The 22355-nt window shown below is 49.5% G+C and overlaps 1 protein-coding gene across 1 annotated transcript in view; it reads right to left on the bottom strand.

Moving 5' to 3' along the window:
* LOC140455540 (macrophage mannose receptor 1-like) overlaps positions 1 to 22355 on the bottom strand; it is a 52925-nt gene that overhangs the window by 14262 nt on the left and 16308 nt on the right. The window contains exons 2-3 of the mRNA XM_072550480.1: positions 4894 to 4976; positions 1778 to 1867 (exon numbers count right to left, since the gene is read on the bottom strand). Coding sequence (XP_072406581.1) covers positions 1778 to 1817 — 40 coding nt within the window. The 5' untranslated portion in view covers positions 1818 to 1867; positions 4894 to 4976. The remainder of the gene's footprint in view (positions 1 to 1777; positions 1868 to 4893; positions 4977 to 22355) is intronic.

Here is a 22355-nt window from a genome sequence, read left to right as displayed (position 1 = left end):
AGCCTTCCCTCCCCAAATCTCAAAATCAGCAGTTCTTTTGCTGATCTAACTTATCTGGGAAAACTCTGCAAACCTAGAGTAATGCAGAGACCACAGCAGCGATCGGTTGTATATGCAGCTCATGACCTGTCCTACCTGCCAATCTCCCTTCCCACCGATCCGCTCCACCCTCCTCTCTGACCTATCACCTCCATCCCCACCCCCATTCACTTATTGTACTCTTTGCTACCTTCCCCAACCCTCCCCTCTGACCTACCACCTCCATCCCCACCCCATTCACCTATTGTACACTTTGCTACCTTCCCCCACCCTCCTCTCTGACCTACCACCTCCATACCCACCCCCATTCACCTATTGTACTCTCAGCTACCTTCTCCCCAGCCCCACCCCACCCCCATTTAACTCTCCACCCCAGAGGCTCCGTGCCTCTATTCCTGATGAAGGGCTTTTGCCCGAAACGTCGATTTTCCTGCTCCTCGGATGCTGCCTGACCTGCTGTGCTTTCCCAGCACCAGACTCTGATCTAAACTCTGGTTTCCAGCATCTGCAGTCCTCACTTTTGCCTATCGCCCACTGTGTCTACAGCTTCTGTCATTATCCTGTTGATATAAGTCCTCATTTAAAGTTGTGTCCCCAATCCTGACCATCACAACTTTGCGGGAAATGACTTCAAATGCGTTGCAGGTCCCTCTCGGAAATCAGTGTTCATCCGGCATGAGGTTCCTTTGGCCGTTCCCCGCTGACAAAAATCATGCAAGGCCTGAAACACTGCACTGTGCATTTTCAGCACTGTATGTTCCTCACTAAAATAAATTTGCAAAATAAACCATAAAAGGAATGCCGCACAGTCGGGTACTTGGGGATCAGCAGCAAACAGCTTTAAAATATTTTTTACGTTGGAATGGTTTGCAATTGCCAACACTCATCAGTAAAATCATCTTGAGTATAAAATAAACTTTAAAACATAAAAAGAATACAAGTCTGCAAAATAACTTCTGAAAGTTTAACCCTCCTCCATCTGGTGGCTGAAAGCAGTCAGTGCAGTTATGAAATTACCTGCACTGACCAACTCTTCCCACTAGGGAGGGCCCTAAACTTCAGTGCAAGTTCAGAATGGGAGCCAGGGCAGACCAGAGTCTTTGGAGTCATAACTGATGTGCAGCACAGAAACCGACCCTTCGACCCAACTTATCCAATGATTACTAAAGAGGGCAGAATGGGAGTGGAGGGTGGGGAGAAAGTCTAAGAGGAAGGGAGGGAAAAGGAGGAATAGCAGAGAAAGCTCAGGGGCTCAGTGCGTGAGCAGGCACATGAGTGTGTGAGCAGAAAAGGACATTATCAGAGCGAGACTCACAAAGTTAAAGAAATGTACGCTCAGTGGGTGTAGGTTTGCTCGCCAAGCTGGAAGGTTCGTTTTCAGATGTTTCGTCACTATACTCGGTATTATCATCAATGACCCTCCGCATGAAGCACTGATGGCATGGCCTGCTCTCTATTTGTGTTTGGGTTTCCTTGGACTGATGACATCATTTCCTGTGGTGATGCAATTTCCTGTGGTGATATCACTTCCTGTTCTTTTACTCAGGGGGTAGTAAATAGTACCCAAGTCAATGTGTTTGTGATGGAGTTCCGGTTGGAATGCCATGCTTCTCGTGCAGTCAGTATTTTGTGAACAGCATTAAGTCGGGAAACAACATGGGCAGGGTCAATTTTAAAGCAGGCTCTTACTGTCCTCATAGGCAGACAAAATTGATGAGAAACGAGCGAGCGGGCTTACCTTCGGCCAAGAACATGAGGAGCAACCGTAATCCGGTCATGCTTTCAGCGGCTAAAACTGGCCCAGATACTCAGACCCGTACAGTGGCAACTGAAAAACAGAACAAGCCAACCACAAAGACTAGTCCAAGGGGACTCCATTGCAAGCAGAAGTAAGTATTTGGGGGAGGGGTGGTGGGCTGTTGGGGGGGTGCCGGGTGCAGCAGGCAACAAATTCTGAACTCTGGTCAAATCCCAGCAATAAACTCCGGAAGAACTTTACTGAAATATATCCTCGGTACAACACGGAATTCGACATGCTAGCATACAAGAGACGGGAAACTCAAATGCCACCCATAACTAAACAAGGGGCAGGGGCAGATTATCCTTTGCAAGCTCTACCAAGGACTGCCAGTCTGACACCCACTATTGAGTGAGCAATGACGTCTTCCTATTGAAGATTAAAACCCACTGTTTTCAATCCAAACTCTATTCCCTTACTGCTGACTCTCTCCCTCTCCCTTGAAACAGTCTGAAACTAAACTAGCCCTGTTGGCAACCCTCCGGTGTCATATTTGACTCTGGGGTAAATCTTTGATCGTGCAGTCACGAAGATCACTTATTCCAACCCCAACCCTCTGCTGGCTGTGGCATCGCCCAACTCATCCCTGTCTCAACCCGTCCCCTGAAAGTCCCTCGACTGCATCTTTGTTGCCTCTAGACGTGACGACTCCCTTTCACCCCTGGGTGGTCTCCCCCATTTCCACCCGCCTACAGCTTGAGCTCATCTGAACCACTGCTGACTGCTCTTAACTCACGGCAAGTGCCACTCCCTGCCACCTTGTGGCCAATGGGCTCCATTGGTACCCAGAGCAAGCAGCATTCTCGATTTTAACATTGCCGTCCTTGCTCTCAAACCTCTCGAAGACCTCCCCTCTCCCCAGCCCGCCCAACTCCGTGACCCCCTTCGGCCCTGCAAAACTCCGTCTAACGCCAGCCTCTTGAGTAAGCCTGATTCAGGGACTCCTCACCATTTATCCAAAGATAAATATTGCCCCACCGCTGAGCTCTGGAACACCGTCCCGAGAAATCTCCACCTCTCCATTTAATATTCCTCCTTTAATACACTGCTTGAAAACTTTTGAAGATATTTGGATGAGTACTTCAGCTACCATAACATTCAAGGATGTGGGACAAGTGCAGGAAATTGGGATTGATGCACCTTTGTTACGTTGGTGCAGACTCATAGAGTCATGGAGATGTATAGCACAGAAACAGACCTCACGCCGACCAGATATTCCAACTTAATCTAGTTCCACCTGCCAGCACCCGGCCCATATCCCTCCAAACCCTTCCTATTCATATACCCATCCAGATGCCTTTCAAATGCTGTAATTGTACCATCCTCCATCACTTCCCCTGGCAGCTCATTCCATACACGCACCACCCTCTGTGTGAAAAAGTTGCCCCTTAGGTCACTTTTAAATCTTTCCCCTCTCGCCTTAAACCTATGCTCTCCAGTTCTGGACTCCCACCCCCCCCCCCCCCCCCCACCCCAGGGAAAAGACCTATCCATGCCCCTCATGATTTTATACACCTCTGTAAGGTCACCCCTCAGCCTCCGACGCTCCAGGGAAAACAGCCCCGGCCTATTCAGCCTCTCCCTGTAGCTCAACCCCTCCAACCCTGGCAATATCCTTGTAAAACTTTTCTGAACCCTTTCAAGTTTCACAACATCTTTCCTGTAGGAAGGAGACCAGCATTGCACACAGTATTCCAACAGCGGCCTAACCAATGTCCTGTACAGCCGCAACATGACCTCCCAACTCCTGTACTCAATGCCCTGACCAATAAAGGCAAGTGAACTAACTGCTGTCTTCACCACCCTGTCTACCTGGTACTCCACTTTCAAGAAACTATGAACATGCACTCCTGAGCCGAAAGACCTTTTCTGCGCTCTATGAATCCATCTGTAAATCTACATTCTTTGACATTTGGTCATCCAACATACAATTTCATGTCATTGACTACATAGAAGATTCAATAATATGGAATAGCATACACAATAGAGTCTACATATAGTACTCTATAACGCTCCTGGGAAGCACCTCAATTTTATTGTGTTAAAGGTACTGTTTAAATCTAAGTTATTGTTGAAGAATTTCAATCTGAAACACCAGTGGACCTTTATGTCGTACAGTTGCTACTGGAATGAAGATTAATAATTGCACATTAGTAATGAACCATATGCATGCTCTTTGCACATGCATTTGGAATTTCGCACTGCTGAGTTGGAAATCTGCACCCTGGATGTGAAGTTCCACCAGCTTTCCTGACTCCAAAACCATTTTTTTTTCAAAACAGTCCTCTGATCCTGTAAGGCAGTGTGTATTTCTGAATATCCCTGACATCAGTCCACCAGCCAAAAGCGAGAGATTGCCCACAGGGCAAGTGTCTCAGTGTACGTCAAACAATTTGTGAGAAGTCGTTTTGAGTGAACTGAACTTTGACTTAAATTTCTCTGGATTTCCCTTTATCTGGGAGTGGGTCTGTTAGCTGGGGCCGGTTAGGTGGCAGTGGGAGAGGGCTGTTGCAAAGAGCCAGCACAGAGCACGCTGGGCCAAATGGCCTCCTTTACCGTCAAACTGCCTCCTGTGTCCTTTCAACACGTTTACTCCAGGAATGTTTCTGAGCACATGTTTTATTCTGACTGATTTGTTTTACTCAGAGAGTAGTAGGGGCGTGGAACGCACTACCTGCAACAGTAGTAAACTTGCCAACTTTAAGGGTATTTAAATGGTCGTCAGGATAGGCATATGGACGAGAATGGAGTAGTGTAGTTAAGATGGGCTTCTGATTGGTGCCACAGGTCAGCGTAACATTGAGGGCCGAAGGGCCTGTACTGTGGTGTAATGATCTATGTTTGAGTGGACTTTAACGATTGGTCTCTTTTGACTACAAGGTGGGGGGGGGGGGGGTGTGGTGAGCAATGGAAATAGATGCTGAACTAGCCAGCAACACCCACATCCTGTTTTTAAAAAGGTACTTGACCTACATCGGATCTCTACACCCCGAATTATATGAGGCACGTGATCTGGCAGAGGCCGTTTTAGTCCGAGAGTAATCTCCAACACTTACCTTTCATTGCAAGCAAAGTCCGCTTTTAACCAAATCCCACTCAGGCGTTCGGCAGAGATGACGAGCAATTGCTAAAGGTGAGACTACAGTGGGGGGGAGGGGAAAGAAAAGGGTCAGTCTTTCCGGGGGTTACCACTTCTCCAGAATGTTCTTGGGAATGTTCATCCAAGTACCAATCCAAGAGTGTCTCCACTGACCTCAATTGTCTTGACCGCGAGAGGTCCATCCTTGGTCCGTCCTACGCCTCACCTTGCTGCCTCAGTTTGGCGCTGGCATGCCAACTCCATCTGCGACCCGGGCAAGATCCCATGGGCTGGCTCAATGGCGCACTCCCGGATCTCAGCCTGCGACGGGACGCAGATAGAGAGGAGGGAGGGAGGGAGGGAGGGAGGGTGAGCCGGGAGCGATGCTGTGAGAAAAGGCTGCAAGCCGGCCGGTCCCCTGGCTCCCTTTGCGACTTTGAAACGCGTCTGGTAGACACTGTGTCAGCAGTGTTCCAGCACACCGTGTTGCTCCGGCCTGTGGGAGAAGCCAAGAACAGCACAAGCTGCACCCGAGGAGCTACAAATTCCTGATAACCTCCAGCAGCTGCCCTGACTGAGACAACTTGCACTTAGAGATAGGAGCAGGAGGAAGCCATTCAGCCCTTCGAGCCCGCTCCGCCCATTCATCACGGTCATGGCTGACCATCCAAATCAATAACCTAATCCTGCTTTCTCCCCATAATCTTTGAACCCATTCGCCCCCGAGTGCCATGCCTAGCTGCCTCTTGAATCCATCCAAAGTTTTGGCATCAACTCCTTCCTGTGGTAGTGAACTCCCCAGGGCCACCGCTCTCTGGGTGAGGAAGCGTGTCCTCATCACTGTCCTAAATGGTCCACCCCAAATCCTCAGACAGTGACGCCTACCTCTGGATGCACCTACTATCAGGAACATCCTTCCCAAATCCACCCTGTCTAGTCCTGTTAGAATTTTATAAGTCTCTATGAGATTCCCCCTCACTTGTCTGAACTTCAGTGAAAAGAATCCTAACCCTGTCAATCTCTCCTTCTACATCAGCCCCACCATCCCCTGGAATCAGCCTGGTTTCAACCTTCGCCACATTTCCTCAAGAAAAAGACCATCCTTCCTCAGAAAAGGTGACTTTTTGCTACCCCGAGTCCCACACAGGCCTAAATCTTTAGGCCCCTCCCCCACCAATAGAGGTAATTGGGTGTAGATTTGCACCAGGGTATGGCGATTGCTCAGCTCCAGCCAATTCTGGTGTCATTTATTCCTCCCCCCCCCCCCCCCTCCCCCCCGCGGGGATAGCTGACTGATCGTGTCAAGGCCTCGTTTCTTCAGAGGCCCACAGGGAATTTCCAGGCAGCACCCAGCCCCCAGCAGGTGGAGGGGAGCATTATGGGTGCCTGGAGGTGGCCTATCTAGGACAGACCGCGAGACCACCCTAGTCCACCCAGACACTCCCCCTCCTCAATGGCAACACAGCTGCTGAGGTTTCCACCCTGAAGTTAAAATGAGACAGGGTGGTGTCATGGTAGTGGTTCTTTTAGAGATCAGCTTGAGCTGGAAACCAGAGGAACCGCTGATCTAGGCTGTTGGTAAGATGACATCTTTATTTAACACGCTCCTAACAATTTACACCCTTAGGCTTAACACCAGTCTGTACATTGGATTGTCTCTCTTCAGGGTCAGTTACCACTGACCTTGTCCGTCACTTTTAACACAGGTAGAAGGTGATTTACACATTTGAGTATTAACCCTTTTCACTACATTTCCAGGCGTCCTGTCTTTTCTTTACATGTTTGAGTGTTAACCCTTACTTTACACTATCAGACACTCCCTAACTTATTTACGTGTTTGCATGTTAACCCTTTACCCTACACTTCCAGGTGCCCTCTCTCCTATTTATATGTTTGTGGATTAACCCTTTACCCTACACCTCCAGATGCCCTCTAACTTATTTATATGTTTGTGGATTAACCCTTTACCTTACACTTCCGGGTGCCCTCTAACTTATTTACATGTTTGAGCGTTAACCCTTTATATTACATTGTAGGATGCCCTGCCTGCTCTATCTCTCTTATTTATCTAAAAGGATATCCTATTGCTTCTTCAAAGCTGGTGAACCTCTAAGATTGCCTCCCCACCCCCCCACGGGTCTCCATTTCACAACCTTCCCCCTAATCATCAGTTGGCCACCTTCGGGATAGCCACAGCTGGTTGACTGTTGTGCCGAAAATGTGTTGCTGGAAAAGCACAGCAGGTCAGGCAGCGTCCAAGGCGCAGGAGAATCGACGTTTCGGGCATGAGCCCTTCTTCAGGAACGAGGAGAGAACAGGAGACGGGAAAGGATCGATTCACGCACAGGGCGACACTGCCTGAACGTCGGGAGGAATCCCAAAGATTACTCCAAGCCAGCGACCAAAGGCTGCAGAGTCTGAGGCTGCCCCATGGAAGGTCAAGGCCCAGGTTAGACCCCCAGCTGAAGCGATGCGCCTCACCGTGGGATTGAGATATTGTGGTCTCAGCAGGTTGACAAGAATGGTGCCCAGACTGCAAGAGGTTACATCACAAGGAAAGGGTAACACAAAGGGTTTCAATTCCCCGCCGGGGAGTCTGTGGCATTGGGTGGCACAGTGGTTAGCACTGCTGCCTCACAGCGTCAGAGACCTGGGTTCAATTCCTGCCTCAGTCGACTGCCTGTGTGCAGTTTGCACATTCTCTCTGTGTCTGCGTGGGTTTCCTCCGGGTGCTCCGGTTTCCTCCCACAATCCAAAGATGTGCAGGTTAGGTGGATTGGCCGTGCTAAATTGCCTGTAGTGTTGGATGAAGGGGTAAATGTAGGGGAATGGGTCTGGGTGGGTTGCGCTTCGGTGGGTCGGTGTGGACTTGTTGGGCCGAAGGGCCTGTTTCCACACTGTAAGTATTCTAAAAAAAACCTAAGAATCTGGTTTTAACCTGGAATTTCGAAAGGAGTTTGGATGAGGTTTTGAGGACAGAGGAAGACCATTCGGTCCATCAAGCCTGCACCACTGTAAGCAATGCTCCTGCTTTTCCTTTTATTCATCTTTTGCATTCAAGATTTGTACCTAAGATGGTGCCATTAAAGGCAGCCATAGCAAAAACTTATCACTATACTCCAGTACTTGTGTACTGGAGTATACGTGACAATGCTCTATTCTATTATATCATAACGCTGGGGGTGCCCTCAGCCTGTGTCTGTCTGGATGTATCACTACCTGGTACGGCAACTGTACCATCCAAGATCGGAGATGGTTGCAGAGAGTGGTGAACTCGGCCCGGACAATCACAAAGGCCAAAATCCCATCTATAGAATCCATCTCCCAGGCCCACTGTCAAGGAAAGGCCGCCAGCATTCTCAAAGATCCATCCCACCCTGGCAATGTTTTTCTACAACCTCTACCATCGGGGAGAAGGTACAGAAGCCTGAACACACACACACACACACACTAGCCAGTTTCGAAACAGTTTCTACCCTCCTGTTGTTAGAATACTGAATGGACTCACAAACACTTAACATTCGCCTGTACCTGTGTTTTGTTTTTGCCACTGTTGACCTATTATTTACTATCTACGCTACTTAACTCTGTGATCTGCCTGTATTGCTCACAGGACAAAGCTTTTCACTGTGCCTCGGTACACGGGACAGTAAACTCAATTCAATTCAAGTCAATAAAACAAAGCAGTGTTGAGGGGCTGAATGTCCTCTTCCCATGTTAACTGTGTGTAAAACTGTAGAATTATAATTCTCACTGTTGTTTCTCTCTCCTCCCCTATGCCAGCAATGCTCAAGGCCATCTATCTATAGCTCCCTGTGTCCTTCTGTCCCTTTCGATATACTGACACTGAAAGCACGCAGCTTCGATACAATTTCAGCCGCTCCCTGAAAATATCCAATGGACGATTCCGGATTTCGCTCAGCACCTCCTCCTCCTCCTCCTCCTCCTCTGGGAGCGGGTCAAGTTGCTTATCTTCGGCGAAGGGACTGTGAAGTAAGACGCTGTGCCGGGACATTGGCGGAAGTTCACCCAGTGCTGAAGCAATGGGCAACATTCCTCAGGACAAGTTCAGGGACCAGCCCTGGCCGACGGGCTGATCCAGTTATCATGGCGAATTGTGTTGGCCAATGGGGGAGGAGGCACCCACCTCGCTGCTGCGTCCTCACAACGGCCATAGTTTAGACATCGGCTTGATGCTGACTCCCCACCCTGCCATCTTGTGTTCTTTTCCCATCCACTACAAGGCGAGTAGCCCATTTGTCTCTGAGTCAGAAAGCCATGCACGCTAACCTCACTCCAGTTACGGTCTCAGGGTATACAGCAGGGCTGTGCGGTGCGGGGGAAGCTGATGCGAATCAAGCCTGGAATTCTTTGAGGAGATAGCTAGGAGGGTGGACCAAGGGGAAAGCAGTGGGTGTAACATATTCTGGATTTTCAGAAGGTGTCTGATAAGGTAACACACATTCGGCTAACTAGTGGAATAATAGCCTTTAGTGTTGGAGGTAGTTTATTAGCGTTGACAGGGGACCAGCTATGTTCAACAGCTGAGCAGTTGGGCCGAGTTTTCTCCTCCTGCTCCTATTTCTTTGTTGCTTCGATCTGGCCTAATGTCTCCTGATGGGGCTCCATGGCCAATTTTGTTTGATAACACCCCTGTGCATCGGGATTGGTTACCGTGTTAATAGGGGGCTATATGAATGCGAGTTGGTGTCCAGCGACAGTTCTGGGTGTCAGAGGCAGCCAGTGCTTCCAAGCCTTTCCTGGGCCAGCCCGTCAGGAGCTGTAGGAGTTGAGGCAGGCCATTCAGCCCATCGAGCCTGCTCCACCAACCAACCAGCTGCCCTGATGGTCCTCAAGGAAGGGTCACCGGACGCAAAACCTTAACTCTGGTTTCCCTTCTCGGCTGCTGCCAGACCTGCTGAGCTTTTCCAGCAACTTCTGTTTTTGTTTCTGATAATCCTCAACTCCACTCTCCTGCCTTTGCCCGAGAACATAGAACAACACAGCGCAGAACAGGCCCTTCGGCCCTCGATGTTGCACCGACCTGTGAACTATTCTCAGCTCGTTCCCACTACACTATCCCATCATCATCCATGAGCTTATCTAAGGATTGTTTAAATCTCCCTAATGTGGCTGAGTTGACTACATTGGCAGGCAGGGCATTCCATGCCCTCACCACTCTCTGCGTAAAGAACCTGCCTCTGACATCTGTCTTCGATCTATCACCCGTCAATCTGTAGTTATGCCCCCTCGTACAAGCTGACGTCATCATCCTGGGAAAAAGACTTTCACTGTCGACCCTATCTAATCCTCTGATCATCTTGTATGTCTCTATTAAATCCCCCCTTAGCCTTCTTCTCTCCAGTGAGAACCGACCAAAATCTCTCAGACTTTCCTCATAAGAGCTTCCCTCCAAACCAGGCAACATCCTGGTAAATCTCCTCTGCACCTTTTCCAATGCTTCCATATCCTCCTGTAATGGAGCGACTAGAACTGTACACAATATTCCAAGTGAGGCTGCATTAGCGTTTTGTATAGTTGCGGCCTGGCATTATGGCTCTGGAACTCAATCCCTCCACCAAGAAAACCAAATACACAGTATACCTTCTTAACAGCACTATCCACCTGGGTGGCAACTTTCAGGGATCTATGTACATGGACTCCAAGATCCCTCTGCGCATCCGCACTACCAAGAATCTTTCCATTGACCCAGTACTCTGCCTTCCTGTTATTCTTCCCAAAGCTTTGATTCCCTCACTGATTAAAAACCTATCGCAGCCTTCAACGTTCTTGATGACCCATCCTCCTCAGCCGTCTACGGTAAAAAATTCCACAACTCTCTGGGAGGTGAACTTCTTCCTCGTCCCTGTCTTAAACGGACAACCCCGTATCCTGAGATGATACCCTCTGGTCCACAAGGGGAAACAATCATTCCTCATCTACCCTGTCAAGTCCACGAAGAAATTACGATGTTTGAGTAAGGTCACCTTTAATTCTTCGGTTAAAAACAAGGATTGCAGATGCTGGAAATCAGAGTCTAGATGAGAGTGGTGCTGGAAAAGCACAGCAAGTCAGGCAGCATCCGAGGAGCAGGAAAATCGACGTTTCGGGCAAAAGCCCTTCATCAGGAATAAAGGCAGAGGGCCTGAAGGGTGGAGAGATAAGTGAGAGGAGGGTAGAGGTGGGGAGAAAGTAGCATAGAGTACAATAGGTGAGTGGAGGAGGGGATGAAGGTGATAGGTCGGGGGGGAGGGTAGAGTGGATAGGTGGAAAAGACGATAGGCAGGTAGGACAAATCATGGGGACAGTGCTGAGCTGGAAGTTTGGAACTGGGGTGAGGTGGTGGAAGGGGAAATGAGGAAACTGGTGAAGTCCACATTGATGCCCTGGGGTTGAAGTGTTCCAAGGCGGAAGATGAGGCGTTCTTCCTCCAGGCGTCTGGTGGTGAGGGAGCGGCAGTGAAGGAGGCCCAGGACCTCCATGTCCTCGGCAGAGTGGGAGGGGGAGTTGAAATGTTGGGCCACGGGGCGGTGTGGTTGATTGGTGCGGGTGTCCCGGAGATGTTCCCTAAAGCGCTCTGCTAGGAGGCGCCCAGTCTCCCCAATGTAGAGGAGACCGCATCGGGAGTAACGGATACAATAAATGATATTGGTGGATGTGCAGGTGAAACTTTGATGGATGTGGAAGGCTCCTTTGGGGCCTTGGATGGAGGTGAGGGAGGAAGTGTGGGCGCAGGTTTTACAGTTCCTGCGGTGACAGGGGAAAGTGCCAGGATGGGAGGGTGGGTTGTAGGGGGGCGTGGACCTGACCAGGAGGGAACAGAGGGAACGGTCTTTGCGGAGGGTGGATAGGGGTGGGGAGGGAAATATATCCCTGGTGGTGGGGTCCATTTGGAGGTGGTGGAAATGTCGGCGGATGATTTGGTTTATGCGAAGGTTGGTAGGGTGGAAGGTGAGCACCAGGGGCGTTCTGTCCTTGTTACGGTTGGAGGGGTGGGGTCTGAGGGCGGAGGTGCGGGATGTGGATGAGATGCGTTGGAGGGCATCTTTAACCACGTGGGAAGGGAAATTGCAGTCTCTAAAGAAGGAGGCCATCTGGTGTGTTCTGTGGTGGAACTGGTCCTCCTGGGAGCAGATACGGCGGAGGCGGAGGAATTGGAAATACGGGATGGCATTTTTGCAAGAGGTAGGATGGGAAGAGGTGTAATCCAGGTAGCTGTGGGAGTCAGTGGGTTTGTAAAAAATGTTGGTGTCAAGTCGGTCGTCATTAATGGAGATGGAGAGGTCCAGGAAGGGGAGGGAGGTGTCAGAGATGGTCCAGGTAAATTTAAGGTCAGGGTGGAATGTGTTGGTGAAGTTGATGAATTGCTCAACCTCCTCGCGGGAGCACGAGGTGACGCCGATGCAGTCATCAATGTAACGGAGGAAGAGGTGGGGAGTGGTGCCGGTGTAATTACGGAAGATGGACTGTTCTACGTAGCCAACAAAGAGACAGGCATAGCTGGGGCCCATACGGGTACCCATGGCTACCCCTTTAATTCTCCCAAACTCCAATGAATACAGGCCCAACCTGCTCAACCTCTCCTCATAAAAAGGTCCCTCCATACCTGGGATCACCCTCAGGAATCTTCCCTGGTCTGCCTCCAATGCCAGTCCATCTTTGTTCAGATCAGGGGCACGAAACTGTTCCGAGTGTAGCCTAATTCATAGTTTGTGCAAGACTTCCCTATTTTTATGCTCTAATCTCTTGGAAATAAAGGTCAATATTTCATTTGCCTTTCCTTTCCCCTGCTGAACTTGCACACTAACTTCCTGTGATGTGAGCACAAGGACCCCCAGAACCCTCTGTCCTGCAACTTTCTGCAGTCTTTCTCCATTTAAATAATATTCAACTCCTCTTTTCTTCCTGCCAGAGTGCACAACCTCACATTTCCCTCACATTATATTCCATCCACCAAGGTTGATTCCCATCTGTCTCTATCTCGTAGAGTCATCCAACATGGAAACAGACCCGTCGCTCCAACCAGTGCATGGCCACCATTTTCCAAACTAAACTAAGTCCCCCCCTGTCTGTGCTTGGGCTATATCCCTCCAAACCTTTCCCGTTCATGCCCTTACCCAAATGCCTTTTAAAAATTGCAGCTACACCCACTTCTTCTGGAAGTTCATTCCGCAAACGAACCACTCTATGTGTAAAAATGTTGCCCCTCATGTCATTTTTAAAGATGTTTCTCCTCTTGCCTTAAAAATATGCCCCCAGTTTTGAAATTACCCACCTTCAGGAAAATACCCTTGTCATTCATCTTGCCTACACACCTCGTGATTTTATAAACCTCGGTAAGGTCACCCCTCAACCTCCAAATCCTCCATTCCCAGTAACATCCTGGTAAATCTCTACTGAGTTTAATAATATCCTTCCTGTAACAGGGTGACCCGAACTGGACACGGTGCTCTAGAAGGGGCCTCACCAATGTCCTGTACAACCTCAACATGACGTCCCAACTCAGTGGTCTGAGCAATGAAGGCAAGTGTGCTAAACGTCCTCTTAACCACACTGATAAATGTGATGCAAATTTAGAAAAATTATGTACCTGAACCTATAACTGTGGCCATCACAAATAACAGACAATTTAACGACCGCACCATGGCATTCAATGGTGTTACCATGACTTAATTCCCCACTACCAACATCCTCGGGGTTATCAGAAACTCAACTGGACTTACCACATAAACACAGCAGCTACAAGAGCAGGTCAGAGGCTAGGAATACTGCGGTGAGTAACTCACCTCCTGACTCCCCAAAGTCTGTCCCACCATCGACAAGGCACAAGTCAGGAGTGTGATGGAATACTCCCCACTTGCCCTGGATGGGGGCAGCTCCAACAACACTCAAGAAGCTTGACACCATCCAGGACAAAGCAGCCCCTGCTTGATTGGCACCACATCCACAAGTATCCACTCCCTCCCCCACCAACGCTCAGTAACAGTAGTGTGTGATATCTGCAAGATGCGCTGCAGAAATTCACCAAAGATCAACAGACAGCACCTTCCAAACCCACGATCCCTTCCATCAAGGGCAGCAGATACGTGGGAACACCAGCCCCTGCAAGTTCCCCTCCAGGCCACTCACCACCCTGACTTGGAAATATATCGGCCGTACCTTCACTGTCGCTGGGTCAAAACCCTGGAATCCCCTCCCTCAGGGCATTGTGGGTCAACCCACAGCAGATGGACCACAGCGGTTCAAGATGGCAGCTCACCCCCACCTTCTCAAGGGGGCAACTAGGGGTGGGTAATAAATGCTGGGCCCAGCCAGTGACACCCATGTCCCACAAAATAAAGACATTTTTAAAAAGCCCTAGCTCTGTGCAGTTGCTCTTGTGCCATCCTCCCTGCCTGCCTCCCCCCTGAAGTTTCATCCCCAAGACCTGACTGACATTCAGGTGGGTCTTAGTCTCTCTGCACGGCTGCTGTCTGAGCTGCTGAATGTTCCCACATTCCCTGGAACCCTCTCAGCCGATGTCGCTTGGCAGAAGATTTCCCGCCGAATGTGCAGCGTCGACCTGGGACTGTGCAGTTACGGAGTGACCCCCTCCCCCGGCCCTCCCAGAACTGCGGCATCAGAGAATGGTACAGAGCAGAAAGAGGCTATTCGGCCCACCCCTGACGGCTGCCCAACGCGATGCATGAAGTCGGTCTCACCAATTCCACCGAGGTGCGATCCCCACCACACTTGTCCTAACTCTCACCAAGCCCCTCACCTCGCCCCACCACTCCCCCGTTCGGCAGTGCCTCAATTAAATATTTCCGATTGCCTTCCGTGACCATGTCCTTCTCTAACGCGTGTCGTTCCCCCTCCAGCCCCACCGCCATCTGAGATCTTCAAGTCCTAGCCCCGATCACCTCCCCCATTTTAATTCTGCCCCTTGTAGGCCACCTGGGAGGGATCTGATAGAATCTTACAGAACACTGAGCGGCCTGGACACAGTGGGCATGGAGAAGGTGTTCCCACTGGTCACAGAGACCAGGACCCGAGGGCACAGCCGGAACTAGTGAAAGGACAAGCCTTCAGAATTGAGATGAGGAAAGCTTTCTCCGATCCAGAGGGGGGGTGAATCTGTGGAAGTCATTCCCACACAAGGCTGTGGAGGCCGAGTCATTGAAGTGTCTTTCAGACAGAGATAGATTCGTTCTTGATTAGTCAGAGGATCAAAGGTTTCGGGGAGAAGGCAGGAGAAGGGGGCTGAGAGAAATATCAGCCACGATCGAATGGCAGAGCAGACTCGATGGGCTGAATGGCCTAAAGCTGCTCCTATTATCATAACGGTCTCCCTTTAAGCCAGGACTATAAAACACTGGAGTTCACAACCTACACTTTGCTGCTTATTTTCCTCCCTCTCTCTCTCACACTCACACACACACTCACTCTAACACACACACAAACATTCACACAATCGCTCACACACACACACACACTGACTCACATACACACACAAACAAACTCACACACACATACACACACACACTCATACACACTCTCACACACTTACACAGACACACTCACAAACACACGCACACTCACACGCACACACAGACACACACGCAATCACTTACACACACAGACACACTCATTTACACACACACTCATACACACTCTCACACACACTCACAAACACTCACACGTACACACACACATTCACACACATGCACGCACACACAGACACACACACTCACAAAACTCACACGTACACACACACAGACACACACACACTCATTCATACAATCACTTACACACACAGACACACACTCACTTACACACACACACTCACACACACTTATATGCACACAGAGACACGCACACAGACACACTCACTTAGACACACACACAGACTCACACAGACACACACACACAGACTCACACGGACACACTCACTTACACACACAGAGACACAGACACACACACAGACACTCACACTCACACATATAGACTCACACAGACACACACACAGAGACACACACAGACACACTCACTTACACACACACAGATTCACACAGACACACTCACTTACACACACACAGACACACTCACTTACACACACAGAGATTCACACAGACACACTCACTTACACACACACTGACACACTCACTTACACACACAGACACACATAGACACACTTGAAGACTCCTTAAAGCTTCAATAAAAGCCAAAATGAGCTCGAGAAACTTGGCAGGACTGAATCATTTGGGGGGAGAGAAACTGAGTTAACATTTCGAGCCTGGGAAAAAGCCCTAGAGCTGTACAGCACGGGATACAGACCCTTTGGTCCAACGCGACCATGCTGACCCGATATCCCAACATAATCTAGTCCCGTTTGGCCCATGTCCCTCTAAACCCTTCCTATGCATATTGCCATCCAACTGTCATTGTACCAGCCTCCACCACTTCCTCTGGCAGCTCATTCCATACACGTACCACCCTCTGGGTGAAAAAGTTGCCCCTCAAGTCCCTTTTAAATCGTTCCCCTCTCACCTAAAATCCATGCCGTCTAGTTCTGCACTCCGTACCCGAGGGAAAAGACCTTGTCTAATCACACAACACCAGGTTATAGTCCAACAGGTGTAATTGGAAGCACTAGCTTTCGGAGCGACGCTCCTTCATCAGGTGATTGTGTGACCAGCGCTCGGAAAGCTAGTGCTTCCAAATACACCTGTTGGACTATAACCTGGTGTTGTGTAAATTTTAACTTTGTACACCCCAGTCCAACACCGGCACCTCCAAATCTTGTCTATACCCCTCCATGATTTTATAAACCTCTATAACCCTCAGCTTAGGACGCTCCAGGGCAAACACACAGCCTATTCAGCCTCTCCCTATAGCTCAGACCCTCCAACAATCCTTATAAATCTTTTCCGAACCCTTTAAATTATCCAAATCATTCAAATATCGCTGTGTCTTTCCTATAGCAGGGAGACCAGAATTGTATATTTCCTCTTCTTCAGGACTCCTTACAACGTACCCATTCAGCCAGGTTTTGTATCAAGTTTTAGGACATTTTACTACACAAATATGATCAAACTGATGGACGGAGAAGTAGAGAATAAGGGCAGAAATGTTTTGCCCGCTGGGATTATGGGCAATGATTATTCTAAAGTTGCCTCGCCTCTTGGACTCATGTAATAAATGACTGTGGGCACTAGATGGCGTCACTTATCCATTATGACAAGCCCAGTCCATTTCACTGCAGGTCCAGGCACAGTGTCGTTCTCCCTCGTCCCTGACCAGTGCAACTCTGCAAGAAGAGAAGGAGGCCCTTCTGCCCCTCCACCCTGTGTGGGAACTCTCCAATACTGCCCCCTGCTGTTACTTTCCTGATCATTTCGTTACTTAATTCCCTGGAGTCCACTCTTATGAATCCTTACTGGACTGAACTGGGTGTTTGAAAATTGCATTCTGGATTAGTGGTGCTGGAAGAGCACAGCAGTTCAGGCAGCATCCGAGGAGCTTCGAAATCGACGTTTCGGGCAAAAGCTCTTCATCAGGATAAAAGGCAGTGAGCCTGAAGCGTGGAGAGATAAGCTAGAGGAGGGTGGGGGTGGGGAGAAAGTAGCACAGAGTACAATGGGTGAGTGGGGGAGGGGATGAAGGTGATAGGTCAAGGAGGAGAGGGTGGAGTGGATAGGTGGAAAAGGAGATAGGCAGGTCGGACAAGTCCGGACAAGTCTTAGGGACAGTGCTGAGCTGGAAGTTTGGAACGAGGGTGAGGTGGGGGAAGGGGAAATGAGGAAACTGTTGAAGTCCACATTGATGCCCTGGGGTTGAAGTGTTCCAAGGCGGAAGATGAGGCGTTCTTCCTCCAGGTGTCTGGTGGTGAGGGAGTAGCAGTGAAGGAGGCCCAGGACCTCCATGTCCTCGGCAGAGTGGGAGGGGGAGTTGAAATGTTGGGCCACAGGGCGGTGTGGTTGATTGGTGCGGGTGTCCCAGAGATGTTCCATAAAGCACTCTGCTAGGAGGCGCCCAGTCTCCCTAATGTAGAGGAGACCGCATCGGGAGCAACGGGTACATAAATGATATTGGTGGATGTGCAAGTAAAACTTTGATGGATGTGGAAGGCTCCTTTAGGGCCTCGGATAGAGGTGAGGGAGGAGGTGTGGGCACAGGTTTTACAGTTCCTGCGGTGGCAGGGGAAAGTGCCAGAATGGGAGGGTGGGTCGTAGGGGGCGTGGACCTGACCAGGTAGTCACGGAGGGAAGGGTCTTTGCGGAAGGCGGAAAGGGGTGGGGAGGGAAATATATCCCTGGTGGTGGGGTCTGTTTGGAGGTGGCGGAAATGTCGGCGGATGATTTGGTTTATGCGAAGGTTGGTAGGGTGGAAAGTGAGCACCAGGGGCGTTCTGACCTTGTTACGGTTGGAGGGGTGGGATCTGAGGGCGGAGGTGCGGGATGTGGACGAGATGCATTGGAGGGCATTTTTAACCACGTGGGAAGGGAAATTGCGGTCTCTAAAGAAGGAGGCCATCTGGCGTGTTCTGAGGTGGAACTACCTCGTTTGAAAATTGCAGTCAACTGTGGAACAACATCTGTCCCTTTCGCTTCCAACCCCATTAAAATGTACGGCCGTCAGCCTTTGAAACTGGGAGCTCCAGGCAGCTCTTCGACTCCGGGCTCGATGGGCAGAATCAACTTGGGGTCACTGTTTCATTCCCCTGTCCTCATGGCTCCTGATAACCCGTTGGCATTCCTGCGCAGCGCCTTGGGCCTTGTCTGTACCCCACTGTCAAGGGTGTTACATAAACTGTGCGTTGTTGTTGTTGTAGCTACTGAACAAAGGGCTTATTAAAAAAAAAGTGAATTGGAAAGCCTGGGGCTGTTTTCCCTGGAGTGCAAGAGGCTGAGGGGTGACCTCGTAGAGGTTTATAAAATCGCGAGGGACATGGATAAGATGAATGACAAGGAGTATTTTTTGTTCTTCTCAAGGGGGATTTCTAGGCCGGGGGCACATTCTTAACATGAGAGATGGAGGGTTTAAAAAGGACACGATGGTCAATGTTTGGTTCGTGTGGTGGAATGAACTTCCTGAGGAAGTGATGGACGCGGGTGCAGATACAATGTTTAAAAGACATTTAGGTAAGTCCATGAACAGGAAGGGATATGGGTCAGGATCAGGAAAGTGGGACGAGTTTAGTTTGGGATTACGGATGGCATAGACAGGTTGGACCGAAGGGTTTGTTTCCATGCCATATGACTTTGACTTTCTGCAAAGATTTTTGGATCTAGTATTTTACTCAAAGTCACACCTGGTTGGGATGAGATTCTCACTTTGTGTGATCAGTTTAAATCAGGTGGTAGCCCCCGCCCCCCCAACTCCCCTTTTCAGACCTATCCCAGCATCAAAACTTTGGACACACCTCACTGTCCTACACAGAGTCACAGAGATGTACAGCACGGAAACAGACCCTTCGGTCCAACCCATCCACGCCGACCAGATATCCCAACCCAGTCTAGTCCCACCTGCCAGCACCCGGCCCATATCCCTCCAAACCCTTCCTATTCATGTACCCATCCAAATGCCTCTTAAATGTTGTAATTGTACCAGCCTCCACCACTTCCTCTGGCAGCTCATTCCATACCCGTACCACCCTCTGCGTGAAAATGTTGACCCTTAGATCCCTTTTATATCTTTCCCCTCTCACCCTAAACCTTTGCCCTCTAGTTCTGGACTCCCCCACCCCAGGGAAGAGACTTTGTCTATTTACCCTATCCATGCCCCTCATGATTTTATAAACTTCGATAAGGTCACCCCTCAGCCTCCGACGCTCCAGGGAAAACAGCCCCAGCCTGTTCAGCCTCTCCCTATAGCTCAGATCCTCCAACCCTGGCAACATCTTTGTAAATCTTTTCTGAACCCTTTCAAGTTTCACAACATCCTTCATTTGCATACAATATTCCAACAGTGGCCTAACCAATGTCCTGTACAGCTGCAACATGACCTCCCAACTCATGTACTCAATACTCTGACCAATAAAGGAAAGCATACCAAACACCTTCTTCACTATCCTATCTATCTGCAATTCCACTTTCAATGAGCTATGAACCTGCACTCCAAACTCTCTTTGTTCAGCAACATTCTCTAGGACCTTACCATTAAGTGTATGAGTCCTGCTCTGATTTGCTTTCCCAAAATGCAGCACCTTACATTTATTTGAATTAAACTCCATCTGCCACTTCTCAGCCCATTGGCCCATCTGGTCAAAGCCCATCGTAATCTGAGGTAACCTTCTTCGCTGACCACTACCCCTCCAATCTTATGCTCACATCCAAATCATTTACATAACTTGAGGAGAGATTTGTTTTCACATAAGTGCGGACAGCACAGCCTCTACTTAACCCCAACCCACTAACCCTAATGTCCTCACTATCACTCCCTTCTAATTACCAGAGCACTTCTCTGACATCAAATAATGGATGACCATCAGAAATACGAGTAGGCCATTCAGCCCCTCTAGTCTGTTTAATAAAGTCATGGAGAAAGTGAGGACTGCAAGCGCTGGAGAGATCAGAGTCGAGGGTGTGTTGCTGGAAAAGCACAGCAGGTCAGGCAGCATCCGAGGAGCAGGAGAATCGACGTTTCGGGTATAAGGCCTTCATCAGGAATAATAAGATCAGGGGGTCCTTTGCCCCAGGACCCAACTCCTCATCCGTACCCGTTCCTCACAGCTCTCAACTCGTTGCTGCTTCACGAATCTATCTATTTCCTCTTTAAATATTTTCAGTGACCTAGCCTCCACAACTCTCTGGGGTCGAGAACTCAAGATGCTCACTAATTTCTCAGGGAATAGATTCCTTGACATCTCACTTTTTGAAATGAAAGTCCCCTTCTTCTGAAACTCTGCACCACCTCCTCCCCCCCTCCATGCCCACTTTGAGATACCCCCCCACTTGTGGAAACATCTCCTTAACACCCACCCTCGCAGAACCTGGCATGTTTCAATCGGATAGAGTCATAGAGATGTACAGCACGGAAACAGACCCTTCGGCCCAACCCATCTATGCCGACCAGATATCCCAACACAATCTACTGCCACCTGTCACCACCGGACCCATATCCCTCCAAACCCTTCCTATTCATATACCCATCCAGATAACTTTTAAATGTTGTAATTGTACCAGCGTCCATCACATCCTCTGGCAGCTCATTCCATATACATACCACCCTTTGCGTGAAAACGTTACCCCTGAGGTGTCTTTTTTACCTTTCCCCTCTCACCCTAAACCTTTGCCCTCTAGCTCTGGACTCCCCGACCCCAGGGAAAAGACTTTGCCTATTTACCCCATCCATGCCCCTCATGATTTTATAAACCTCTATAAGGTCACCCCTCAGCCTCCGACGCTCCAGGGAAAACAGACCCAGCCTGTTCAGCCTCTCCCTGTAGCTCAGACCCTCCTACCCTGGCAACATCCTTGTAAATCTTTTCTGAACCCTTTCAAGTTTCACACATCTTTCCGATAGGAAGGAGACCAGAATTGCACGCAATATTCCAACAGTGGCCTAACCAATGTCCTGTACAGCTGCAATATAACCTCCCAACTCCTGTACTCAATACTGTGATTAATAAAGGAAAGCATACCAAACGCCTTCTTCACTATCCTATCTACCTGCGACTCCACTTTCAAGGAGCTATGAACCTGCACTCCAAGATCTCTTTGTTCAGCAATACTCCCTAGGACCCTACCATTAAGTGTATAAGTCCTGCTAAGATTTGCTTTCCCAAAATGCAGCACCACGCTTTTATGTAAACTCCCAGATAGAGAGAGAGTGAGAGAGGCAAAGAGAGAGAGAGAGAGAGAGAGAATGAGAGAGAGACAGAGACAGAGGCAGAGACAGACAGAGACAGAGAGATGGAGGAAGAGTGCAGTTGGGATGAGGCTGCCCTGTTTGCTCACCAGCAACTGAAGGAGGAATATGGAGCATTTTCGAAAGAGAGCCCCCACTGCCCCACGGCATTGCATTGTCAGTGTGCAGGAAGGTGTTGGTGGGAAGGTGGGTGGGGGAGTCACCTGCTGTCAGCAGCAGTCCTGCCTCCTATACCCACCCCCCCCAACCAGCCCAAACCCACCGCCCCCCTCCCCCCACCCCCACCGAGGGCCTCAACTACCCCTAAACCCATGTGTCTGTGTGTCTGTATATGTGTATTTCTGTGTGTGTCTAAGTGTGTGTCTTTGTGTCTGTGTGTTTGTGTGTGTGTGTGAGTGAGTACGTGTCCGTGTGTATGTGTAAGTGTGTATATGTCTGTGTGTGAGCATGTGTGTGTCTGTGAGTGCGTGTGTGTGTCTGAGTGAGTGGGTCTGTATGGGAGTGTGAATGTGTGTGTGAGTGAGTGCGCTTCAGTGTGTGTATGTCTGTGAGCATGTGTGTGTTTCTTTATGACTGTGCGTGTGAGAG

The sequence above is a fragment of the Chiloscyllium punctatum genome, chromosome 30 (genome assembly GCF_047496795.1).
Source record: "Chiloscyllium punctatum isolate Juve2018m chromosome 30, sChiPun1.3, whole genome shotgun sequence".
NCBI classification, from domain to species: domain Eukaryota; kingdom Metazoa; phylum Chordata; class Chondrichthyes; order Orectolobiformes; family Hemiscylliidae; genus Chiloscyllium; species Chiloscyllium punctatum.
The sequence above is the reverse complement of the archived record's forward strand: the minus strand, read 5'-3'. Positions and strand labels throughout refer to the sequence as shown.